Source organism: Gopherus flavomarginatus, chromosome 2 (genome assembly GCF_025201925.1).
Source record: "Gopherus flavomarginatus isolate rGopFla2 chromosome 2, rGopFla2.mat.asm, whole genome shotgun sequence".
NCBI lineage: Eukaryota > Metazoa > Chordata > Testudines > Testudinidae > Gopherus > Gopherus flavomarginatus.
In genome coordinates this window covers 81,162,073-81,182,374 of record NC_066618.1, presented here as the reverse complement: position 1 = coordinate 81,182,374, position 20,302 = coordinate 81,162,073, and the positions used below count along the sequence as shown (strand labels likewise).

At 41.6% G+C, this 20,302-nt stretch overlaps 1 protein-coding gene across 6 annotated transcripts in view; it reads right to left on the bottom strand.

Annotated features, from left to right (window-relative positions):
* Nucleotides 1-20,302, bottom strand: part of NEK11 (NIMA related kinase 11) — a 172,227-nt gene that overhangs the window by 37,866 nt on the left and 114,059 nt on the right. For all 6 annotated transcript variants that reach the window (XM_050938416.1, XM_050938417.1, XM_050938421.1 and 3 more), the window contains 2 exons: nucleotides 12,823-12,883; nucleotides 2,889-2,985 (listed from right to left, as the gene is read on the bottom strand). In XM_050938416.1, coding sequence (XP_050794373.1) covers nucleotides 2,889-2,985; nucleotides 12,823-12,883 — 158 coding nt within the window. The remainder of the gene's footprint in view (nucleotides 1-2,888; nucleotides 2,986-12,822; nucleotides 12,884-20,302) is intronic.

Here is a 20,302-nt window from a genome sequence, read left to right as displayed (position 1 = left end):
AAGAATCATTAATTGGCAAGCTTCTGGTTCCATAAAAATGTACCGGTTACAAGGAGTCCACCACACTGCCATTCCATCTTATTGATCTTACTTTCTATGTCCCAAAGAGGACTCTTGGTCGACTGAATTACTATGATAACAAAATATACAATCTCTCTCTTTTATTGGAGCCTGTCAACTGGAAGGCCCTACAGTAAGGTTTGAAAGCTGCAATTCCCTGAGTGAAACTGAACAACACAACCAGGGCCGGCGCTACCATTTAGGCAGCCTAGGCAATCACCTAGGGTGCCAGAATAATTGATGGGTGCCGTTTTGCAGGAGGGGGCGGCAGGCATCACTGCGGCAGCTCCACCGGAGCCACGGAGCACCGGACCCTCCGCAGGCACCACTGCGGCAGCTCCAGCGGAGCCGTGGGACCAACGCGTAGGGCGGCGAAATTGCGGTCCACCTAGGGCGCTCAAACCCCTAGCGCCAGTCCTGAACACAACTCTGAATTATATGAATCTTGCTCTAAGCAGCACTGTCTTGCACAGATTTGCAGTGCTTTATATGCTAGGTTTTTTTAGAGTAGCACAGAACAGCTGATACTTGATGGTCCCCTTCTGGCTAGACACATACACCTATTCACCCAACCTGTTTTGTATGTCCCCACCCATGATATTGTAAGCATGCATTGTTCACACACAGAGGTTGCTATAATCCCTGTGTGTGTGTTGGTATGTGTGCTGCTTATCAGCCTTTTCCTTCCATCTGCACTTCCATCTCCATTTTCTTGCAATTAACACACTGTCTCACCTGTGCATGTTCGGACAGTGGCATGGTGCACAGCATACAATGGGCAAAGGGCCCTAGAATGCTGTAACCACAGACAAATCCTGTGCGTGCATGCTTACATAATGAAGTGGTTACTTGGACTTATACAAATAGGTTCTGATTTTAATTTACAAAAAGGCCCATTTATGCTTCTCTGGCAGTGTAAAGGGGCCACAGTGTAAAAAACCCATCATTCTCAATATGTTAAACCAGGGTTTTCACCAAAATTTGTGTGTTTATTAAAATATTTCTGGGCGTGGCCATGTTGTTTTCAAGCTAGTATAGCATAGCACTCTCTTAACATTTCTTTCCCAATTTTTAACTTACACAAGAAGCCCATCCTACAAGTTTCTGGGTGCCCAGAAATAGTTTACATTACACATGATCTGTCTCAGCAGCCTGTGAAAACTGACAAATACTGTTTGTTGGAAAATGCAACTTTATTTTTAAATAGCTTAGCAAGACCATGGTCCAAAAGCTTAACCCAGCAATCAGCAACATCTTCAAGGGCACAGATAATGAAAATATGGTCTACAAGCTGTACGTTTTGTCCAGTATCCTGCACGGAGTAATTTGGCAGAGCTCTATTTTTTTCAGCTGGAAATGAAAGACATCTACAGACATCTAAAGATATCTTTAATAGCACAGGTTTATCCTGTAATTCCATTTGCCTGTAGGGCGAAGTCTGCGAGGTTATTGGGTATTTTGTCTAACCAAACTCGCCTCTGAACCACTGGGCACATGATGCACGTGTCACTCTCAAAAGTGCTCTCCATGAAAGTGGTACTGACAAGAATCAGATTGGCCAACGCTGAGTGACCTCAGTACTATGGCCAATCCAGGAAGTGAAATCCTAGGGCGATGGTACATTTAGGACTGCTGTAAAACTGGATGGCCTCAGCTGGTTCAGAGTGACCATCAGTAAAAGAGATATTTGGTACCTACTTCTCTTGGGCCCATCTCTACTGTGCGTTTTAGTGTAGCACAGTGTTTTAAGTAGTGCACCAATGTTATAATGTTGGGTTCTTTTTCTCTAGAGATTTCAGTTAAAAAACTACTATCGCTAATAATTTGTATTTATTATTTGTATTCTGGTAACAGCGGAAATGTGCTGTCCTCACACATGGACATGCATCCGACGAAGTGGGTATTCACCCACGAAAGCTCATGCTCCAATACATCTGTTAGTCTATAAGGTGCCACAGGACTCTTTGCTGCTACACACAGGAAAACACTGTCCTTGTCTGGAAGAACTCACAATTTAAGATCAGCTGAAATGTTGTAACACTGTACTTCAGTTCTGATAGAGCATCATTACTAATAGGTCAGTATCTAGATAGAAGTACAATAAATCTGACATGGTTACTATAATAATACTCTGTAATTACTGTAATAGGCCTGAGCTGTATTAATTAATATACATAATTAGAAGGGAAGTTACAGATATCTGTTCTATTAAGGAAGTGAAATAATTATTTATTACAGCTGAGATTTTCAAAGGAGCCATTTTCAAAGGAGCCTAATGGAGTTTCAATGGGAGTTTGATGCCTATCTTCCTTAGTCTTCTTTGAAAATCCCAGTTTACAGCAATAATATTCTTATTTAACTGGTACAAGATCATAGGAAAAAATCTTTTGCAGGAATGATGGAATAAAGGCCAAAGGGCAGGTGAGGGAAGGAACACGACATGAACATGAACATCTGCCACTGATTTATGGGGTTTGTGTTGAGATGATAAAAAACGGGAAGTTCAAAACAACACAGAAAGCAATGAATACAAAGTACAGTTCTGGAAAGTCTGACAGTGATTGTGTCAACTACAGGGGAACTGTTCAGAAGCAATGGTTAATCCTTCCCTCAAAACTGGTGCAGACGAGCGTTCCGTTGTAATGAACATTCTGAGATCCATTTCACAGTCTCTCTTTTCTTATCTGTCGGGTTTTTTGCTTTGTCCTGTTGTCATTCAAAACTGTCAACGTGGTCTAAGTATTGCTTTCATATATATATATGCTACTTACTCCCTCATGCATTTCAACTTGGTCTAAGTATTGCTTTCATATATATATGCTACTTACTCCCTCATGCGTTTCAGCTTGGTCTCAGCCATTGTGTTGTTGATTGCTCTCGATCCCTGGGGCACTACTGGAGCCACTCTGCTGACAGTTCCAGAACCTACAAATCAATGTACAGACACTCAACCTTATTCACCTTTATCTCATCAGTAGTGCTGCAGATTCAAGGCAATATTCAAGGGCAATCAGAAAATGGAAGATAATTCATCTGTGTCACATGGTATTGCTGTATTAATTAAAGATTAATTAGATTATTATATGCACATTGAGACAACTCAGTTCACAGGGATAAGCAGATTTACAGTTTACAATAATTGTCATTCAACCACTGTATTACATAAAAAGGACTTTCACATGGGAAAAAAACAGGACAGAGAAACTATTCAACAAAAAGAAATTTACTTAGACTTGTTCTCTGTTTCATTCACTTTGCTTGTATTTATTTATAGGAACAAGATCTTTCTTCTAACAGCCAAGTTCCTCCTTTGGCTTGATCATGTAGTAAGGTATCAGTGTTGTGCTTACAGCCTCAGACTTCTGCTGTCGTGAGTGAAGGGATTTCCATAGTATTCACCATTTACCTACTGCACAGGGGTGTTGTGAGCTCCCCAGTGATTTCAGGAGTGTAGCTGAAAAAGCTGCTGTCAGAATAAGACTAGTTCCAGCCCTTTTAGAAATGGTCAAGAGACAGCACTGCTCAGGGTGATGGATGGGGGAAAGATGCCTGACTGCTGTGAAGAGGTTGTTATGGCAATGCAGGGCATGGAGGAAGGTGCAGGGCTGTGGCTCTTGATACATCTTTAATAAAGTATAGCCAGCATCCACCCTGACAGAGTCTGACGTGCAGAAGAGGAGAGACCATGGAGTCACCTCTACTTAACCAAACACACCTCTTGGGGCTGCTGGAGTTTTGGTCCCCCCACTATAGAAGGGATGTGGACAAACTGGAGAGAGAGACTCCATCGGAGGGCAACAAAAATGATTAGGGGGCTAGGGCACACGATTTACGAGGAGAGGCTGAGGGAACTGGGATTATTTAGTCTGTGGAAGAGAAGAGTGAGGGGGGATTTTATAGCAGCCTTCAACTACCTGAAGAGGGCGGTTCCAAAGAGGATGGAGCTAGGCTGTTCTCAGTGGTGGCAGATGACAGAACAAGAAGCAGTGATCTCAAGTTGCAGTCGGGGAAGTCTAGGTTTGATATTAGGAATCATTATTTCACTAGGAGGTTGGTGAAGCACTGGAATAGGTTACCTAGGGAGATGGTGGAATCTCCTTCCTTATTGGTTTTTAAGGCCCGGCTTGACAAAGCCTTGGCTGGGATGATTTAGTTGGTGTTGGTCCTGCTCTGAGCAAGGGGTTGGACTAGATGACCTCCTGAGGTCTCTTCCAACCCTAATCTTCGATGATTCTATGATTCTAGAGCTTCAGGCTGATCGACCCCTCCAAATAATGGCTCTCTCTTGCCTTGGGTACACTAAGGGGGCTTCAGGCTGATCGACCCCTCACACATGAATGGCCAGCCACCCTTTGACCCTAGGTCTTTTTTATACCTTTCAAGCTTAGACCCGTGCTCTATATAATGGAGCACGACAATCAAGCAATTTTGTCTCATAGCGTCAGCATTTGCTGTGAGGCTGCTATAGCTCCCCCTGTATCTGGAAAGAAGAAATCCTTATGATGTCAGCAGCAGCCTGGGTTTCAAATGGTCTCTCAGACCTTGTCTACATAAACAATTAGACTGCAGCAAGCTGGGAGTGAATCTACCCACACTAGCCGCCATGGGCTAACTATTCATGGGCTCTCTGCTGATGCATATTACAGTGTTTTGATCTAGTTCTCTTTGAAACAGGCCTAGATCAAAGTGCATTAGCAGATGGTTAATCAGTGGGGTGCACATGAATAGTTAAACCATGGCGGGCTAGATTCACACTCCAGCTTGCCATGAACTAAATGTTAATGTAGACAAGCCCTCAGACTTTGAAGGCAGAAGGAAACAGCAGCCACAGGATTAATATTAATATTTCTTTATGTTCTATGAAACTGAGAGGTTTTATGTAACTACTATACAATGGCAACCAAAACAAGGGGGGAAGGGAGGAGTCAATCAATTACACAACACCCATGCTTTAAAATCCAGTCCTCCCTTACTTTCACTTCAGTTCCAATATATTAGCAGCCATTATACTCACAAGCTACTAGCATTAATAATTAATGCTTTACCATTGAACGATGGGATTACGAGCATTCAGATGGTGCCTAGCCTTGTTTCTTGCAGTTTTTGAGATACTGGCCACTAAAATCATGTTGTTATTGAAGTGAGGGGGGATAAGACAAGTGGAATCAGTCAGATATGTTTTATAAGTGAGGTTACATCTCACAAGCCTCCAGGTTTAGAAAATGTCAGCTATCCTTCACTGAAAACTCAGACAATCACTGGTGAAAGTGAAATACAGACTACCGAAGGCCATTTACTAGATAGGTGAGGTTGCATTCAGTAGCCCAAGCTACTTGTCTGGTGCCTAAATGTTACTGTGTACTCAATGTTTTGTCTATGTGCTTATAGTTAAAATGGTGAGAAATGACTCGCTCAGTTCTTCTCAACAATTAATTTGTACCGCAGCTACTAAAAATATATCACTCTAAGTTTCTATGTTTGTAGAGGTTCAATTTCAGGGCAAAACTATGTAAACACTCGTCTAGTAACTTGGTCAACCATGATGTATGATGCAAGCATGTGTATGAATGGGTTTACCAATAGGGAGACATTGAGGAAAGTTGATCCGAATAAACTAAAGGTGTGAATTTAAATTATATTCAATACACTAGATTAAACCCTGGATGGACACTCTCATTAAGAATTAAAGTGACCTTAATTCAGTTTAGTGTAATTCAATGCCCAACTGAATTAAACTAAACTGAATTAAGGTTATTCTAATTGTGAATGAGAGTGTCTTCACAGGGGCGTAATGCAATTTAACTAATCCACTTTTAATTTACACCTTTTGTTAATGCAGATTAATTTCCCCGAATGTCTCTGTGTACAGAAGCCCCTTATCAACTTCAACTGTGTTATCATTCAATATCTTAAACTAAGGGCTTGTCTAAACTTAAAAGGCTGCAGTGGCACATGGTGCAGCTCAGCTGCTGTAGCGCTTCAGTGCTATGCTGACAGGAGGGCTTCTCCCATGAGTGTAGTTAATCCACCTCCCCAAGAAGTGGTAGTTATGTAGATGGGAAAAGCCCTCCTGTCAACAGCACAGTCTACACCAGGAGTTTAGGTCAGTATAACTGAGTCACTGAGGAGTATGGATTTTCCACACCCCTGAGCAACGTAGTTCTACTAACATGAGTTGCTAGTGTAGACCAAGCCTAGGAAATGTTGGAGTGGTCAGTACTTTGCAGGGGCTACCCAAAATGATGCTGAGGACTCGGTAGGTGGCGCTGCTCGCTCTCAATCAGTAATGTACCCAGGCCCTAGTATGATGCTTCAGGTCTCAGTGCTGTTGCTACATTTCAAATATGAGATAAAACTGATGCCCCAACTACTTGTGGCTTAAAAAGAAGGCGCAAATGGCACTTTTCTTAAGACAAAGTAGTATTAAGCCTGGCAGGCTGCTAAATTCTAGCTAATAGTAATATTGCAAGGTACATCATTGTAGTAAGAAGCTAGTACACCTCTACCTCGATATAACGCTGTCCTCAGGAGCCAAAAATTTTTACCGCATTATAGGTGAAACCGTATTATGTTGAACTTGCTTTGATCCACTAGAATGCACAGCCCCGTCCCCCCGGAGCGCTGCTTTACCACGTTATATCTGAATTTGTGTTATACAGGGTCGTGGCAGAGGTGTATATTCTCCTTTAGTAGTGTCCTGGCATATTTATTGCTCCAATACTTTTGATTCTTCTGCTCTGACATTTCATTATTAAAGACATCCTTCTTGACTTTCTGGGAACTCAAGCTAAATAAATCATTCTTACTTTGCCTTCTATGTTGGCAAATGGCCAAACAAAACTTGGTCTCAAAACACAAACTAATAGCTTCCCTTCCATTAAATAGCTTCCCTTCCATTAAACAACATCTTATGGGTATTGTATAGCTGATGCAAGGGCATCAGGCTGGAGTATCCTGGGAAGGGGCTGTTATAATTAAATATGGGGTTTCAGTTAAGGTTGGTGAAGAGCTTTTTGTACTGCTAGCATAACAATCCTCACAGACTTTTCCAAGGGTCCTTGGCAACCCTGGCCTCAAAGAAGGTATTTATTTCATCAGAGATATTTTTCTTTAAGCAGTCACTTGATTAATATGATACTTTGCATCTAGTTCAGCACAGTTTGTCCACTACTCTTGAGGGCATTCTGCACCAAAAAGTTAAATATTCTGCACCAAATAAATAAATTCTGCACACAATATTTTAAAATTCTGCAAAATTCTGCAAATTTTATTTGTCAAATAAATGTAGAGGCTCCAGCATGGCATTGGGGAGCACAGACCACTGGCTGCACAGAGGTGGGAGATGACTATGCAGCTCCACCCTGGGACATGGACTCAGCAGTGAAGCAGCACCCAAGTCTGACACAGCGCAAGGACCATGCCTGCCCCAGAAACACCCCAGGGACCTGCCTCTCCATGCCTGGTGCACCAGGTGTGGGCAGGTAGGCTCATCAAGGCAGGATCCAAGTGTGGAGGGGCTCAGTGTGGGGGGGATCCAGGTGCGGATTGAGAGGTTCTGTGTGGGGCAATCTGAGAGTGGGCAGCTCAGTGGGGGATCCTGATGTGGGGGGGATGTGGATGCACAGAGGCTTGTTGGGCAGCTCTGGGTGCAATGGTAATGGGACTGTGCAGGGGGGTCCAGGTGAAGATGGTTGGGGGGGAGGTCAGCAGGGAGGTCTGGGTGTAGGGGGGCTAGAGCTCGGCAGGGAGGGCCTGGGTGGGGGGAAGCTCAGTGAGGCATCCAGATGCTGAGGGAGCGGGGCTCAGTGGGGTGGTGATCCAGGTGCAGCCGGTTGGGGCTCGGTAGGGTGGGGATCTGGGTGGCTCATCAGGGTGGTCCAGCTGCAAGGGGAGCGGGGCTCACTGGAGGGTTTCTGGGTGCGGGGGGACATGAGGCTCAGAGTGAAGGTCTGGTATGAGGGCTTCTGGATGCACAGGGGCTGGGTGGATGGGAGAGCAGCTCCCTGTACAGTGATTCCTCCACCTGCAGCTGAGGAGTGATGGGTGCAGAAAGCATTTGGTGGGGAGGGGAGTTTGTAGAGCTTCCTACAGCAGGAGAAATCTAGAGGTGGGTCTGACATGTGCCCCCCCCAGATGCCACACAGGGGAAGAGGAAGTCCTATCCTCCCCAGCCCAGGCTAGAAGCTGAGCCCAGAACAGGGTAGGAACCACCAGTCAGGTCTTCCCCCGTCCTCACCCCTACCCCACAGTTATTTACCTCTCTGCCAGCTGCCCTGGGCACCTGAAACATACTGCTGGGGAGAGGTGCATGACCGTTTTTGTGGCTTCCCTTTCCTTTTCCATCAGAAAGTCATTTTTCTGTGGGGAAGCAAAGAAATCAGTGGGGGACATAAATTCTGTGCACGCGCAGTGGTGCAGAATTCCCCCAGGAGTAATCCACCCATAAATCAGCATTAAATGAATGGCTATTCTCCTTTAAATAGTGGCCAAATAACTATTGTTGCACACCTATTTAACACAATGAAATCTCTATTGATTCTTCAGATAATTTAAAATAAACCATTCAGAGCACAGACATTTCAAAACTAAAAGATGACAGCTTTCTAAGTTTATTTTAGGGGAAAATGACCTCCCCAGCATCCAGCCCAGCTAGCTAGTCTGCTTGCTGGGGACATCTGGAGAGGGAGAATGCGGAAAGACCCCCCTGCCCACAAGTAACTGAGCAACAGCCTCTATGGCCCCAGCATCCCCCTTCTCTTCACCCTGCCCCTCCCCCACCCCCGCTCCACTGGATGGAGGAGAAGGACTGGAGGATCTCCATAGCAACAGATCCTGTGATCCACATCTATTCACAGATTTTAAGGCTGGAAGGGACAATTGCAATCAGCTCTTTCATAGCACGGGCCAAAGAAGTTCACACAGTGATCTTCCCTCCAGCCCAATAATTTGTGGTTGAGCTAGAGCATATCTTGTAGATAGCAAATCTTAAAGATTTCATGTGATAGAGAATCTACCACATCTTTCAATAAGTTGTCCCAATGGCTAATTACCTTCAATGAAAAATATGCATCTTCTTTTCAGTTTGAATTTTTCTAGCTTCAACTTCCAACCATTGGATCTTGTTATACTCTTACCTGCTAGATTAAAGAGCCCTCCAGTATCAAATATCTTCGCCCTATTCAGCTACTAATACGAAGAGATCACATTGCCTCTAACCTTCTCCTTCTATAAGCTAAACAGACTGAACTCCTTAGGTCTTTCATTTCCAAAATGAAATTCATTCTTGTAGCTTTCTTCTGAGACCTCAATTTTTTTACCTTTTTTGTTTTTTAACAGCATGGAGAGAGAATTCCATTCCTGTCCTGTCTGATGCAAAACTTACCCTATACGCAGTGGTACAGGCAACCCAAAATGAATAGTGGACTATACTGAATTGTTAGTATGATCATATTGACCCAGTAAAAAACCCTTTATTCCCAGTGAAGTTAATCAGACTTTAAAAGGATCAGAATTTCATTCTCTGAAACTCAAACTGTGAGTTTTTACACTGAAAAAATTCTATTCGCAGACACTTATACTCTGAAAAATAGACTGCATATTTAATGCATCATCAGTAACATTGCCTCTATTGACTTGAGAAGGTATGTGCTAGTTAGACCTACACTAAGAGCTACGTGAAACTGCAAAATTTTGCTTCATGATCGCTTTGAAAATGGAAATGTCTTGGTAGATTCTGACCAGCACAAAATCTGCACAAGTTCCCAGTATTTCTGTACAATTCACAGCACTTTAGAACAGCTCTTTAATTTCACATGGTTATTGCTAATTTAATTAAATTCATGCCAAATCTGTAAATGCCATGCCGTGCACAAGTTACCGCATGACCATGTGAATTGGACATTCTGCTTTGTGAAAGTCATACGGAATCTGGGACCACATTCAAATTAAGAGAATTCACAGAACGAAAATGGTGATGAGAAAAGTGGAAGCCATGGATCCCACATCTAATTATTATGTCGGTGATGTACTCTAAAAGATAAATGTATTTACTCTGGTATGAATACTTACCAGTATACTTCTGGACGCTCTGGACAAGCATGGCACTTTGTAATAGCTAAGAGCACCAGAGATCTTACTGAAGTCAATACTGATTTTTCGCATCCCACTCTCTAACTTCAGTGAAATGCTTTATTTATGTGTTACAATGTGTAATACAGGAAACTGTAATACAAGGAATGGTACCTCCGACAAAAAATTGCCAGAGAAAATTTTATATTTTTGTTTTAAAATCTTCCTGAAACAATTCAACTTAATCCCATTATAAATCCCAAATGAAAAGCATGACAAAAAACCCAAATGAAATGTGAGGTTCTCACTTCTAATGACTAGGGCTCTGTGTCTGTCACGCAGGTTGCAGAAGTCATGGATTCCATGACTGTCTGCGAGCTCTATGATTTCTGCAGCAGCCAGTGTGACTGAGCCCAGAGCCACCCAACCAGCCAGTCCCAGGGGCCAGCTGCTCAGGCAGCCCCAGGGACAGCCACACCGACCGCTGCTGGAGCGGCTCTGCAGCTAGCCACTCGGGCAGCCCTGCAGCCAGCTGCACCGGCATTGCTGGTGTGGCCCCAGGGCCAGCAGCACCGGCTGCTGCTTGGGCGGCCCTGGGCAGCTGACCTCAGGGACTTCCCAAGCAGTGGCTGGTGCAGCTCGCCTTGGGAACCATCTGAGCAGCGGTCCCGGGGCAGTGGGAGCAGTGGCAGTTGGGTGGCCTCGGGGACAGCCGGAGCAGCTGCTGCTCAGTGGCCCCGGCAGCTAGTGCTGCTGACCTTGGTGGCCCCCCGGCAGCTGGTGCCGCTGGCCCCTGCCCCGTCCAGCAGTGATCCCCAGCGCCCTCCAGAGCAGCACCTTCTCTTAGCCCCCTGCTAAAATTTAGTCAGGGTATATAATACCCCTGTTCGCTGTGCAACAAAATATGGACGGAGGAGAAAGTGCTGGAAGAATGGACCCTCGGTATCATAATCAAGTTACCAAAAAAAGGTGATCTAAAGAGTTGTTCAAACTGGAGGGGAGTAACACTTTTATCTGTCACAGGAAAAGTATTAGCAGCAGTCCTCTGAAATAGAATGAAAAGAAAGATGGACACCATCCTACATGAACAACAGTCTGGACTTAGACAAGGAAGACTGTGCACAGATGCTATTTTCACCCTGAGACGGATTATTGAAAACACAACTGAATTCCAAGGCAGTCTTGCCATCAATTTTGTGGACTTTCAAAAGGCATTCGATAGTGTAAACAGAGAAACATTGTGGAAAATTGTGGAACAATATGGAACTCCAACAAAATTAATTAACATCCTGTGTTCTTTAGGATAGTGACAGTGCCAATCTCAGCCTAATATTTTTCCCTCATTTAAACTTTACTTTTAACTCCTAAGAAATGAAAATTCATAACTAGGATTTGAAAAAGAGACTTCTGGGCTAAAATCTTGCAAACTTAGGAATCAATTGTTATTACATATCTGCCAAGAGTGAGACACTGTATATTAAAAAAAATATTGTTTTCTTTCCAATCCTGGCTGAATTAAAAAAGACAACTTTAATTGCCTTTTCTATCATTATTATATGTGCTAATATCTATGACATATCTATAGAATTCTAGTAAAGAATATTATAAAAATAAATCCTTTTCATGTGATATAATAAAGCAAATTACCACATTTTGTTTTAGTCAATTTTTGATTGGACATAGCCCCACTTATTTTATTTTTAAGCATAATCAGCATAAGACTAAACAGCTATACTGCACTTTCATCTGAAAATTGTGAAGTCCTATACAAAGATAAGTTGTCTTATCCCCATTTCACAGATGCAGAAAGTGAGACACAAAGATAAAGTGACTTGCCCAAGGTCTCACTGCAAGTCAATGGCAGAACCGGGAATAGACCACTAGCCTCTAGACACCAAGATCTGTATTTTATTCACTTGACCATGCTGAGATCACTGATGAGGGAGGAGGAATGGAAGAAAATATCCAATCACATGTAATGTCATGAAGCTCGTAAATACTGTAACTTGAAACATGTTATTTTTCTTTTCTTTTTCTTGCAGTCACAAATACACGATTGCAGTATTTTTCATCTGGGCAATGTGACACGATATTTCTCCTAGGTGGCCTCTCTCTCTTATCGTGTGATAAATTGCTAATTAGCTTTAGCAGACTCAGAGCTGGTTCATTCTAAAAATAAATGTTAAAGCTGGGTTTTATCCCTAAAGCAGCAAAATCTTTTCTCCACTCTAGGAAAATGATAGCAATAAGACACTTCAACCAGACTTTTTAATGCCTAACAACTTTAACTATGCAACTGAACTCCATAGTCCTTTTGGCCTAAGTGAAAACAATCTGCTTCTTTACATATGACAGATGTAAAGATGTTTTTCTTTGGAAAAGAAAGTTTTCTGATATCTAGTTTTCAAAATCTTTTCTTATGGACACCATCACTATATGCTTCAGTTTACTACTATCCATGATGCTTTCTGTCCATTTCACAACATGATAGCAAAACAATGTCATCTTTACATGCGGTTACATTTGATGTTTCCTGGAGTCAACAAAGGAGGCAATTTTAAAGAATGCTACTTTTTATAAAGTCATCTTAAAGCAGTTGGATTGAAAAGGGAGTGAGTGGAGCGCAGACCATAAAGATGGCAGAAGACTTTAGTAAATATTACTATTAGTTCTGGCGAAGAGACATCATCTCACCTAGAGAGCTGTTATTCAGGACATTCTCCAAGTACTTGACCATTGCCTCAACATCACTGTCCTGGTTGTGGAAGAGTGAGAAAGAATATTAGAATATTAGAATTAGAACATTAGAACGTTAAACATTCTACACCAAGAGTGTGATCCTGCAAACACTAACTATCAAGGAGTTTCCTACTCTGAGTAATCTTACTCATGTCAACGGTGGAACTCCATATTGTAAAAAAATATACACAATGAACCCACTGAGCTAGGCCGTTTTCTACTTTTTTTGTTCCCAAGTGTAAGTTTCGGGTGACATTAGAGACAATGATTTTCTAACGTTAGTTGCCTTACAGAACTGCAAACACGTACAACAAATATGCAGGATGTTTTATAGAATTTGTATCACTTAAGTATCACTTGCAATCTCAGTCAAAACATCAGCATTTTACATTAATTAGTCCTGAAATATCTAAAGCAATATCATGCTGAGCAGGGGAAAATGAGAGCACCTTAATGATTCCAAAGTTTCCAAGGCTCATGTTTTACCTGCCTGCATCTGATAGAAAATATTATAATTTGTAGTTGAATTACTAATTGGGGATTTTTTACTTTAATAAAAAACATTATAGCTTTTTTTTTATTTGAAGCACTAGATTAACAGACCATAGTTTTCTGCAATTATGGCCTTGATTCCTCCAAGAATTATTCATGCACTTTGGTGAAGATAAGCTGAAGTCCTGAACGTAAAGTACATATCAGGGCATGTTTCAGTGAGAAGTTAACATATTCTGCTGAAGTCAAAAGGTAAACTCTAAGTGCAATTTTCAAGACAGGTTACAGTATGCTATTTAAAAGTGTGGCACTTCTGTACTATTTGAAGCTACAGGACGAAAACCTGGTCCCATGAAAATCAATGGCAAAACTTCAATAGGTCCAGGATTTCATCCATAATATTTTAACAATGTATATCGATTCTAAAACTTAAATATAAATTTAAATTGGTGTCTTGTGTAAGGAATACATTATAGTAGTGTGTAAAACAAACTACACTAGCCACATGGAATTACCGTCATACTTTAAGACTAGCATGCTATTTTATGTTGACATCATCTTACTAAACTGTCCATTCTAGGCTCTTGTAGTTGGGGGGAATGGCTGTTGTACACAAAGTGCTATTTGTACTGTACTAGGTACTTCAAATACTAGCAGATGGCTACTAGTCATGCTTCACTGACTATATACCATGTTAAACTGGCAATCTTTAGCTGGCTAATGCTTGTTTGTGCTCAAGGGAGAACTCTTAGGATTAAGCATGATTTAATTTTGTATTGCCTAAAGTTGCTTAATGTGCTTATATCTGAAACAGACTCTGATATTTTAAAGTTAGATTTGTAGGGCATTAAATTGTATCTGTGTTAGCAATCTCAGCAAAGAAGCAAAGACTCAGTGGTCCAGGTGGTTGAACTATCCTTTTACGTGGGTAGTCCCACACATGGGGGTTGAAACAGATTGACTAGATACTGTGCGGAAGTCTGCAATACTATTGCCAACGTTGTATTTGTTCTGTATGTAAATAAGTGTGTTAAACCAGCACCTCTCACCAGTAACAAACGGATGGCTTGCCTACATGGCGCATTAGAGTAGTGCAAGCCAGAGTATAAATCTAGAGCGTACTAGCTTGCCATGCACTAGCTCACTGCATGGACTCTCCTACAGCACACAAAATTTCATAGCATGCTTTGAGGTACAGAATTTGTCATGTGCAATAGCAGGACCCACACAACGAGTTAGTGTGCAGCAGGCTAAAGCACTGTAGATTCACACCATGGCTGTTGCGCACTCACTCGCCATGTAGACAAGGCCTTACTTTAAAAAAAAAGAGATGAGAAGAGGTGAGGGGGTTAAAATTTCTGCTCTGCTGTGGGGATTCAGAGGTCTGTTTCAGATGTTTACAGACAAGCTTGCTGATCAACCCTTTGACAGTCTGCCTGCACCCACAGCCTACCAAGTCTGGTTTACTGACATATTGAAACATACTGTTTTCTATGCAGAACAACGAAATCAGGTTTGTTGCTGTATCTCAAAGAGACATGTTGAGTCCAGTTCTCACTGGGACACATCAGCACAGCTCTGAGGAAGTCTGTGGACCTATGCTGATTTACACCAGCTGAAGGTCTGGCTCTAGAGTCTGAGGAGACATCTAAAGGACACATCCAGGTTTGTAGCTGAATTCTGACAGTCGTTGTTCCTACGGTGCCTGACAGCAATATACTTAAGACGAAGGCAATATGTTAAGTTTTGCTCTCATTCCTGGTGCAGGTAGGAAGCATGGCTTCATCGGGGCAGAACTTCCCTTGGGTAAGAAATGAGCCGTTACGGAGAAAAGAGCCGTTTGCATGTAAGTTGAGGATATATTGTCTTTCAGCAGAAACTTTGTATTTTGCTGAAAGTTTTTGTGTTGGATTCTTGATCATTTTACTTTGCCCACTATTCCCTTCTTTATACATTTGGTGTATCCCGAAGCTACGAAGATGAAATGATTTTCCAAATTTTCCATTTTTGCTAACGCTGGGTTAAAGCATATAATTGTTATACTAAAGCACCAATATAGTATCCTAATTGTGTGTACTGTAGCCTAATGGAGTAACAAACACAAACAAGTATCAGAGGAGTAGCTGTGTTAGTCTGGATCTGTAAAAGCAGCAAAGAGTCTAAATTTACCCACAAAAGCTCATGCTCCAATACGTCTGTTAGTCTATAAGGTGTCACAGGATTCTTTGCTGCTTTTACAAACACAAACAAAAACACTTTGCTAGAAAGAGTTAATGTGGAAAGGTGTGTTTCAGTGGAGTCCAAATTGCACACCCCACCCCCAATTAAAAAAAAAAGATGCTCTCAACATAAAACCTACATAATCAGACTCCCTCACCTCCATATATTCAGGCCTAAAATGAACAGGTTATGGGTATCCAGGCATTTCTCCATTATTATATACTCCTTCATTGCTCAGGATGACTGCAGGCATATGGTGAGAGGAGAGAGGGAGGAAAGGTCGGGAGGAGACAAGTGACAGTTTTAAACTGCCCAACCCTCAAAGCTCTAAGATGCCTTTTCAACAGCAGTTTGAGAAGCTACTTTGAAATCATTTTCTGCTGTCAAAGTTAAAAAGGGAAGTGTTTAATATTTTTAATTGGCTTAGATTCATCCATCTGGGATCCAGGGGGTATCAATGACTAAAGAGCTCTTTTTAAAAAAATGAAATGAGGGTCTAAAAAAAATTAACAAGCAAGGAATATATTCAAAATTGCAGGGAAAAAGTGTTAATAACTGTCTCCTTGTTTTCTCAGTCTAATAGGAACTGATGGAAGGATACAGTGCCTGGATTCTCCTTCCTCACTATCCCCACAAATTGAACTTTTACATAATTATTATTTATTTCCAGTAGCACCAACAATGAAAAGAAGTCCCCAGGGAATGGGCAATCTAAAGACAGACAGATAGATAGCTGGGTAAGGGGCTCGGCACTACCTATATGAGATTATGTTAACTATTCCCAAGTAGATCCTCTCGTATGTCATTATGAGGTAGCACATTTTCTGTAGATCCCACAACAGATCTTCAAGAAAGACTTAGAGTAAGTCTACACAGGGATTAAAAAACCCCACAGTTGGCCTGGGTGAGTTGACTCAAGCTTGCATGGCTCAGCATCCAGGGTTGAAAAAATGCTGTGTAGATGTTTGGACTCAGGTTGGAGTCCATGCTCTAGGACACTGAGGGTGGAGAGCCCCAGAGCTTGGGCTCCAGTCTGAGCCTGAATGGCAACATAGTAATTTTTAGCCCTGGACCCTGCGATATGTGGCTGTGCCATTGGTCCTTTATCCCTATGTAGACGTACCCTATGTCTTCCTTGCAAAAATGGTGTGTTTTTAAAATCCTGGTGAATCAAAGGTACTGTAGTTTTTCCTTGACGTAGCTAGTCAAGGTCAATCTTAGTTAGCTGAGTGTGGGGGAGAGGTACATGGTTGATTTCAGTTAGCTACACTGAGGTAAAACTATCTGTGTTTTGGCTCCACTCAGATTTTACATCAAGATAGTTACCTCAATGTAAAAAATATACCTATTTTCTGAGAAGGCAAAGCCCAAGCAGTAAGGGGCTTTGCAAATGAACATAGAAGGGCTCTTCCATGCAAAGAAGCTATCCTGGACGAACGCATAGACATGTTAAACATAAAAGTAAAGAATCGTATTCTAACAGCAATAGTCTATGCCAAGGCATGCATTAGGAACCTAATGGAGCACTTCTTGGGTGAACAGCAGCACACAGTCTGCCAGCATCCGTAGTCTACCAAGTCTGGTTTATTGGCATATTAAAACATACTGCATGCATTTTTATATGCAGAACAACAAAGTCAAGTTTGTTGCTGTATCTCAGATATCTTGAGCCCAATTCTTACTCAGCACAGTGAGTAATGTAATTCAGCACAGCCTGATGAAGCTCACAGAGCTATACCAATTTACACCAGCTGCTGACCTGGCTCTGGAGTCTAAGCAGACATTCCAAAATAGGAAGCTAATGTATAGAATTAACTAGACTTTTGCCTTACCAAACCATCGAAGATAAGTCCTATATTACCATTAGCACCAAAAGCAAGCATAAAAAGCAAGACAATCAATTGAAATGGAGTGTGTCCATTATCACATCAGCTAAATTAAAGCCAACATGAAACTTTTATTGAACAGCAACATTTTTTGCTGATGATTTTTAATGAAAGTTTTCAGATTCCCTTGCTATTTGTCCCTATTAGCTCTCATGCAACTAGAAAAGCAGTGTTCCTTGAACAAATACATGTATAAGACCATCAGGGAGCCAGAAGCCTGGAAAAGTAATTGTCAAAGTTATTAAAGGTTAAACTTTCCCTCTTCCCTGCACAAAACCTGAGTAAACTGGCTTTGAGCTGGAGAATTAAGCAGAGGTTTGTGACACTGAATCTGTCCAAATGACAGCCAAGGTGCAGGGCTCCTCTGCATATCCTCCTCCCTGAGGTAAAATGGAGTTGTGCCCCATCCATGTAATGAAGGATTCATTGATCATGCCACTACTGTTACTATGAAGGTAAACTTCTTACAGAATGAAGGCTCTGCAGGAGTTCACAGGTAACACAGTACAACGCATTTAAAAACACACATCCAAATCACTTCACTGGTGGTTGTATTTTTTCAGGTTGTTTCAAGGAATGAAGGGTATGAAGGATACATCAAAAGGGCTTCGCTCCACATTAATGGTCCAAACGTGCTCCCATGGAAGTCAATTGGAGTTTTGCCATTAAAATCAATGGGAGCAGAAGCAGTCACTGAAATTTACCAGTAAGGCAGACTCTACCAAAAAGATTTTAGTTTTACTCATATTGGGTGTGACTCAAAGCCCAGTGAAGTCAATAGAAAGACTCCCATTAACCTCAGTGCGCTTCAGATCAGGTCCAACTCTTCACTTGTAAAATGGAAAATTTAAAATTCAGCTTTTTTTCCCCTGAAAAGTGAAAGATTGATTGTATTAACAATATTCTCGAACAGGATCAGCCTCTGCCACAACAATGATGCTGATATAGGGGAAAACCAAAGAAAAAGAGTCTCTTCTTTGACAAAAGCCATGCTAAAAAAGTGGATATTACAGGGAGTGCTCTCCTTCTCATTATGCACACACATCTTTCCGTTATGTTAACAGAATCTGTGCATGTGTGCTGTGGGGGAAAACAAATAGGCATATGTAGATGAGGGATCAGATTCCGACAAGGAGTGTCAATTAAACATTTCTCCCAACCCCCAATACTAGCTCTTGTTGTCACTGAATTGTGAATCACTAAGAAATGATTAAATGTCACTCTGCCTAAATCTGACTGCCAATACCTAATTTACTCTGTATTATTAAGAACTCTATTTATATCTGCTGTCTTTTGTTAATTCTAAGGAGCAGTCTTCATGTTCAAAACCACTACTGACTGACGCTTCATGATTGAACTCTCTGACATCAACGATGAAAGTCAAATGAAAACTTAAAGCATAGCGGTAAGAAGAAAAATACAATAAGGGCTGATGAAAGTGAGCAATAGTGTATTTTTGGGAGTACATAATGATGGATTTTTCAAGCGGCTGAGTGGCTGATGCACCACTGTTAGATTCAGTCTACGTAGCCCTTACAGACTACAGATCCTGAACAATCACATCAAAAGCGTTCCCTGACATATTCCACTGATTTTTGATTGACTAATTATTACTTTGCAAAATCACTGCCCAGCAGCTTTAACAGGATATACATACTGCTTCTGAATGTTCATACGTCTGTGATAAAAACAATGTGGGAAGGAGCTTCATACTTTTGAAGGGACATATGGATCTGATCAAGTGCTGTTTTTACAGTCTTAAGACTATTTTGATTTCCAGTAAGCTTTTTTTGAGACATTAATTTCTTTTTTAAAAGTTTCTCTGCAGCAAAACACAATTGAAACACAATCACCTTCTTTTGTGTTCAGTCTGAATGGTACCTTGGTTTATGTATAAAACCTGGACATTTCCAGATCAGAAGTGAAACTGTTTTTGCATAAGTCCAGTTTAACTGATGGCATAGATTCCTGATTCCCTAACACAGTGTTAGAAAGGCAGTTATACTTCCCTACACACAATAGCAAGCAACCTTATTTGTGCCTTAAGAAGAAAAACTACAGTTTGGGGCAATCAGCTAGTTAGAAACAGCAAAGAATCCTGTGGCACCTTATAGACTAACAGACGTTTTGGAGCATGAGCTTCATGGGTGAATACCCACGAAAGCTCATGCTCCAAAACATCTGTTAGTCTATAAGGTGTCACAGGATTCTTTGCTGCTTTTACAGATCCAGACTAACATGGCTACCCCTCTGATACTTGAGCTAGTTAGAAGTTATTTATAATTTGTTTAGCAGTAGCAGGATGTTTGGTTCCATAAAAATGTTAAAAGTCACAGTCCCATCAAGAGCTTGCAACTGAAATTAGAAACAGATAGTACAATTCAAACGCATACAACACATAGGTTGAAGGTCTAGGGTAAAATTTTCAAAAGCTCCTAAGTGACTCTGGAAGATAAAACCCACTTTCAGAAGTGACATAGGCATTTAGGAGTCTGCAGCCCATTAGCTTTCAATGAGACTTGGGCTCCTCAGTGCCCATGTCATTTTTGAAAATTTTACTCTCAAGCTCCTAAGTCACCAAGACGTCTTTGGAAGTTTTACCCCTAATGCTGAAGTGATGTAGGAGTCTTTCACTCACTCACTCACTCTCCTGCCAATGATTTCAAGAGACACCGAACACCCATAGTTCTCAAGTCAGCTCATAGACTCATAGGTCAGAAGGGACCAATATGATCATCTAGTCTGACCTCCTGCACAAAGCAGGCCACAGAACCCCACCCATCCAATTTTATAACAACCCCTAACCCAGGACTGAGTTATTGAAATCCTCAAAATTG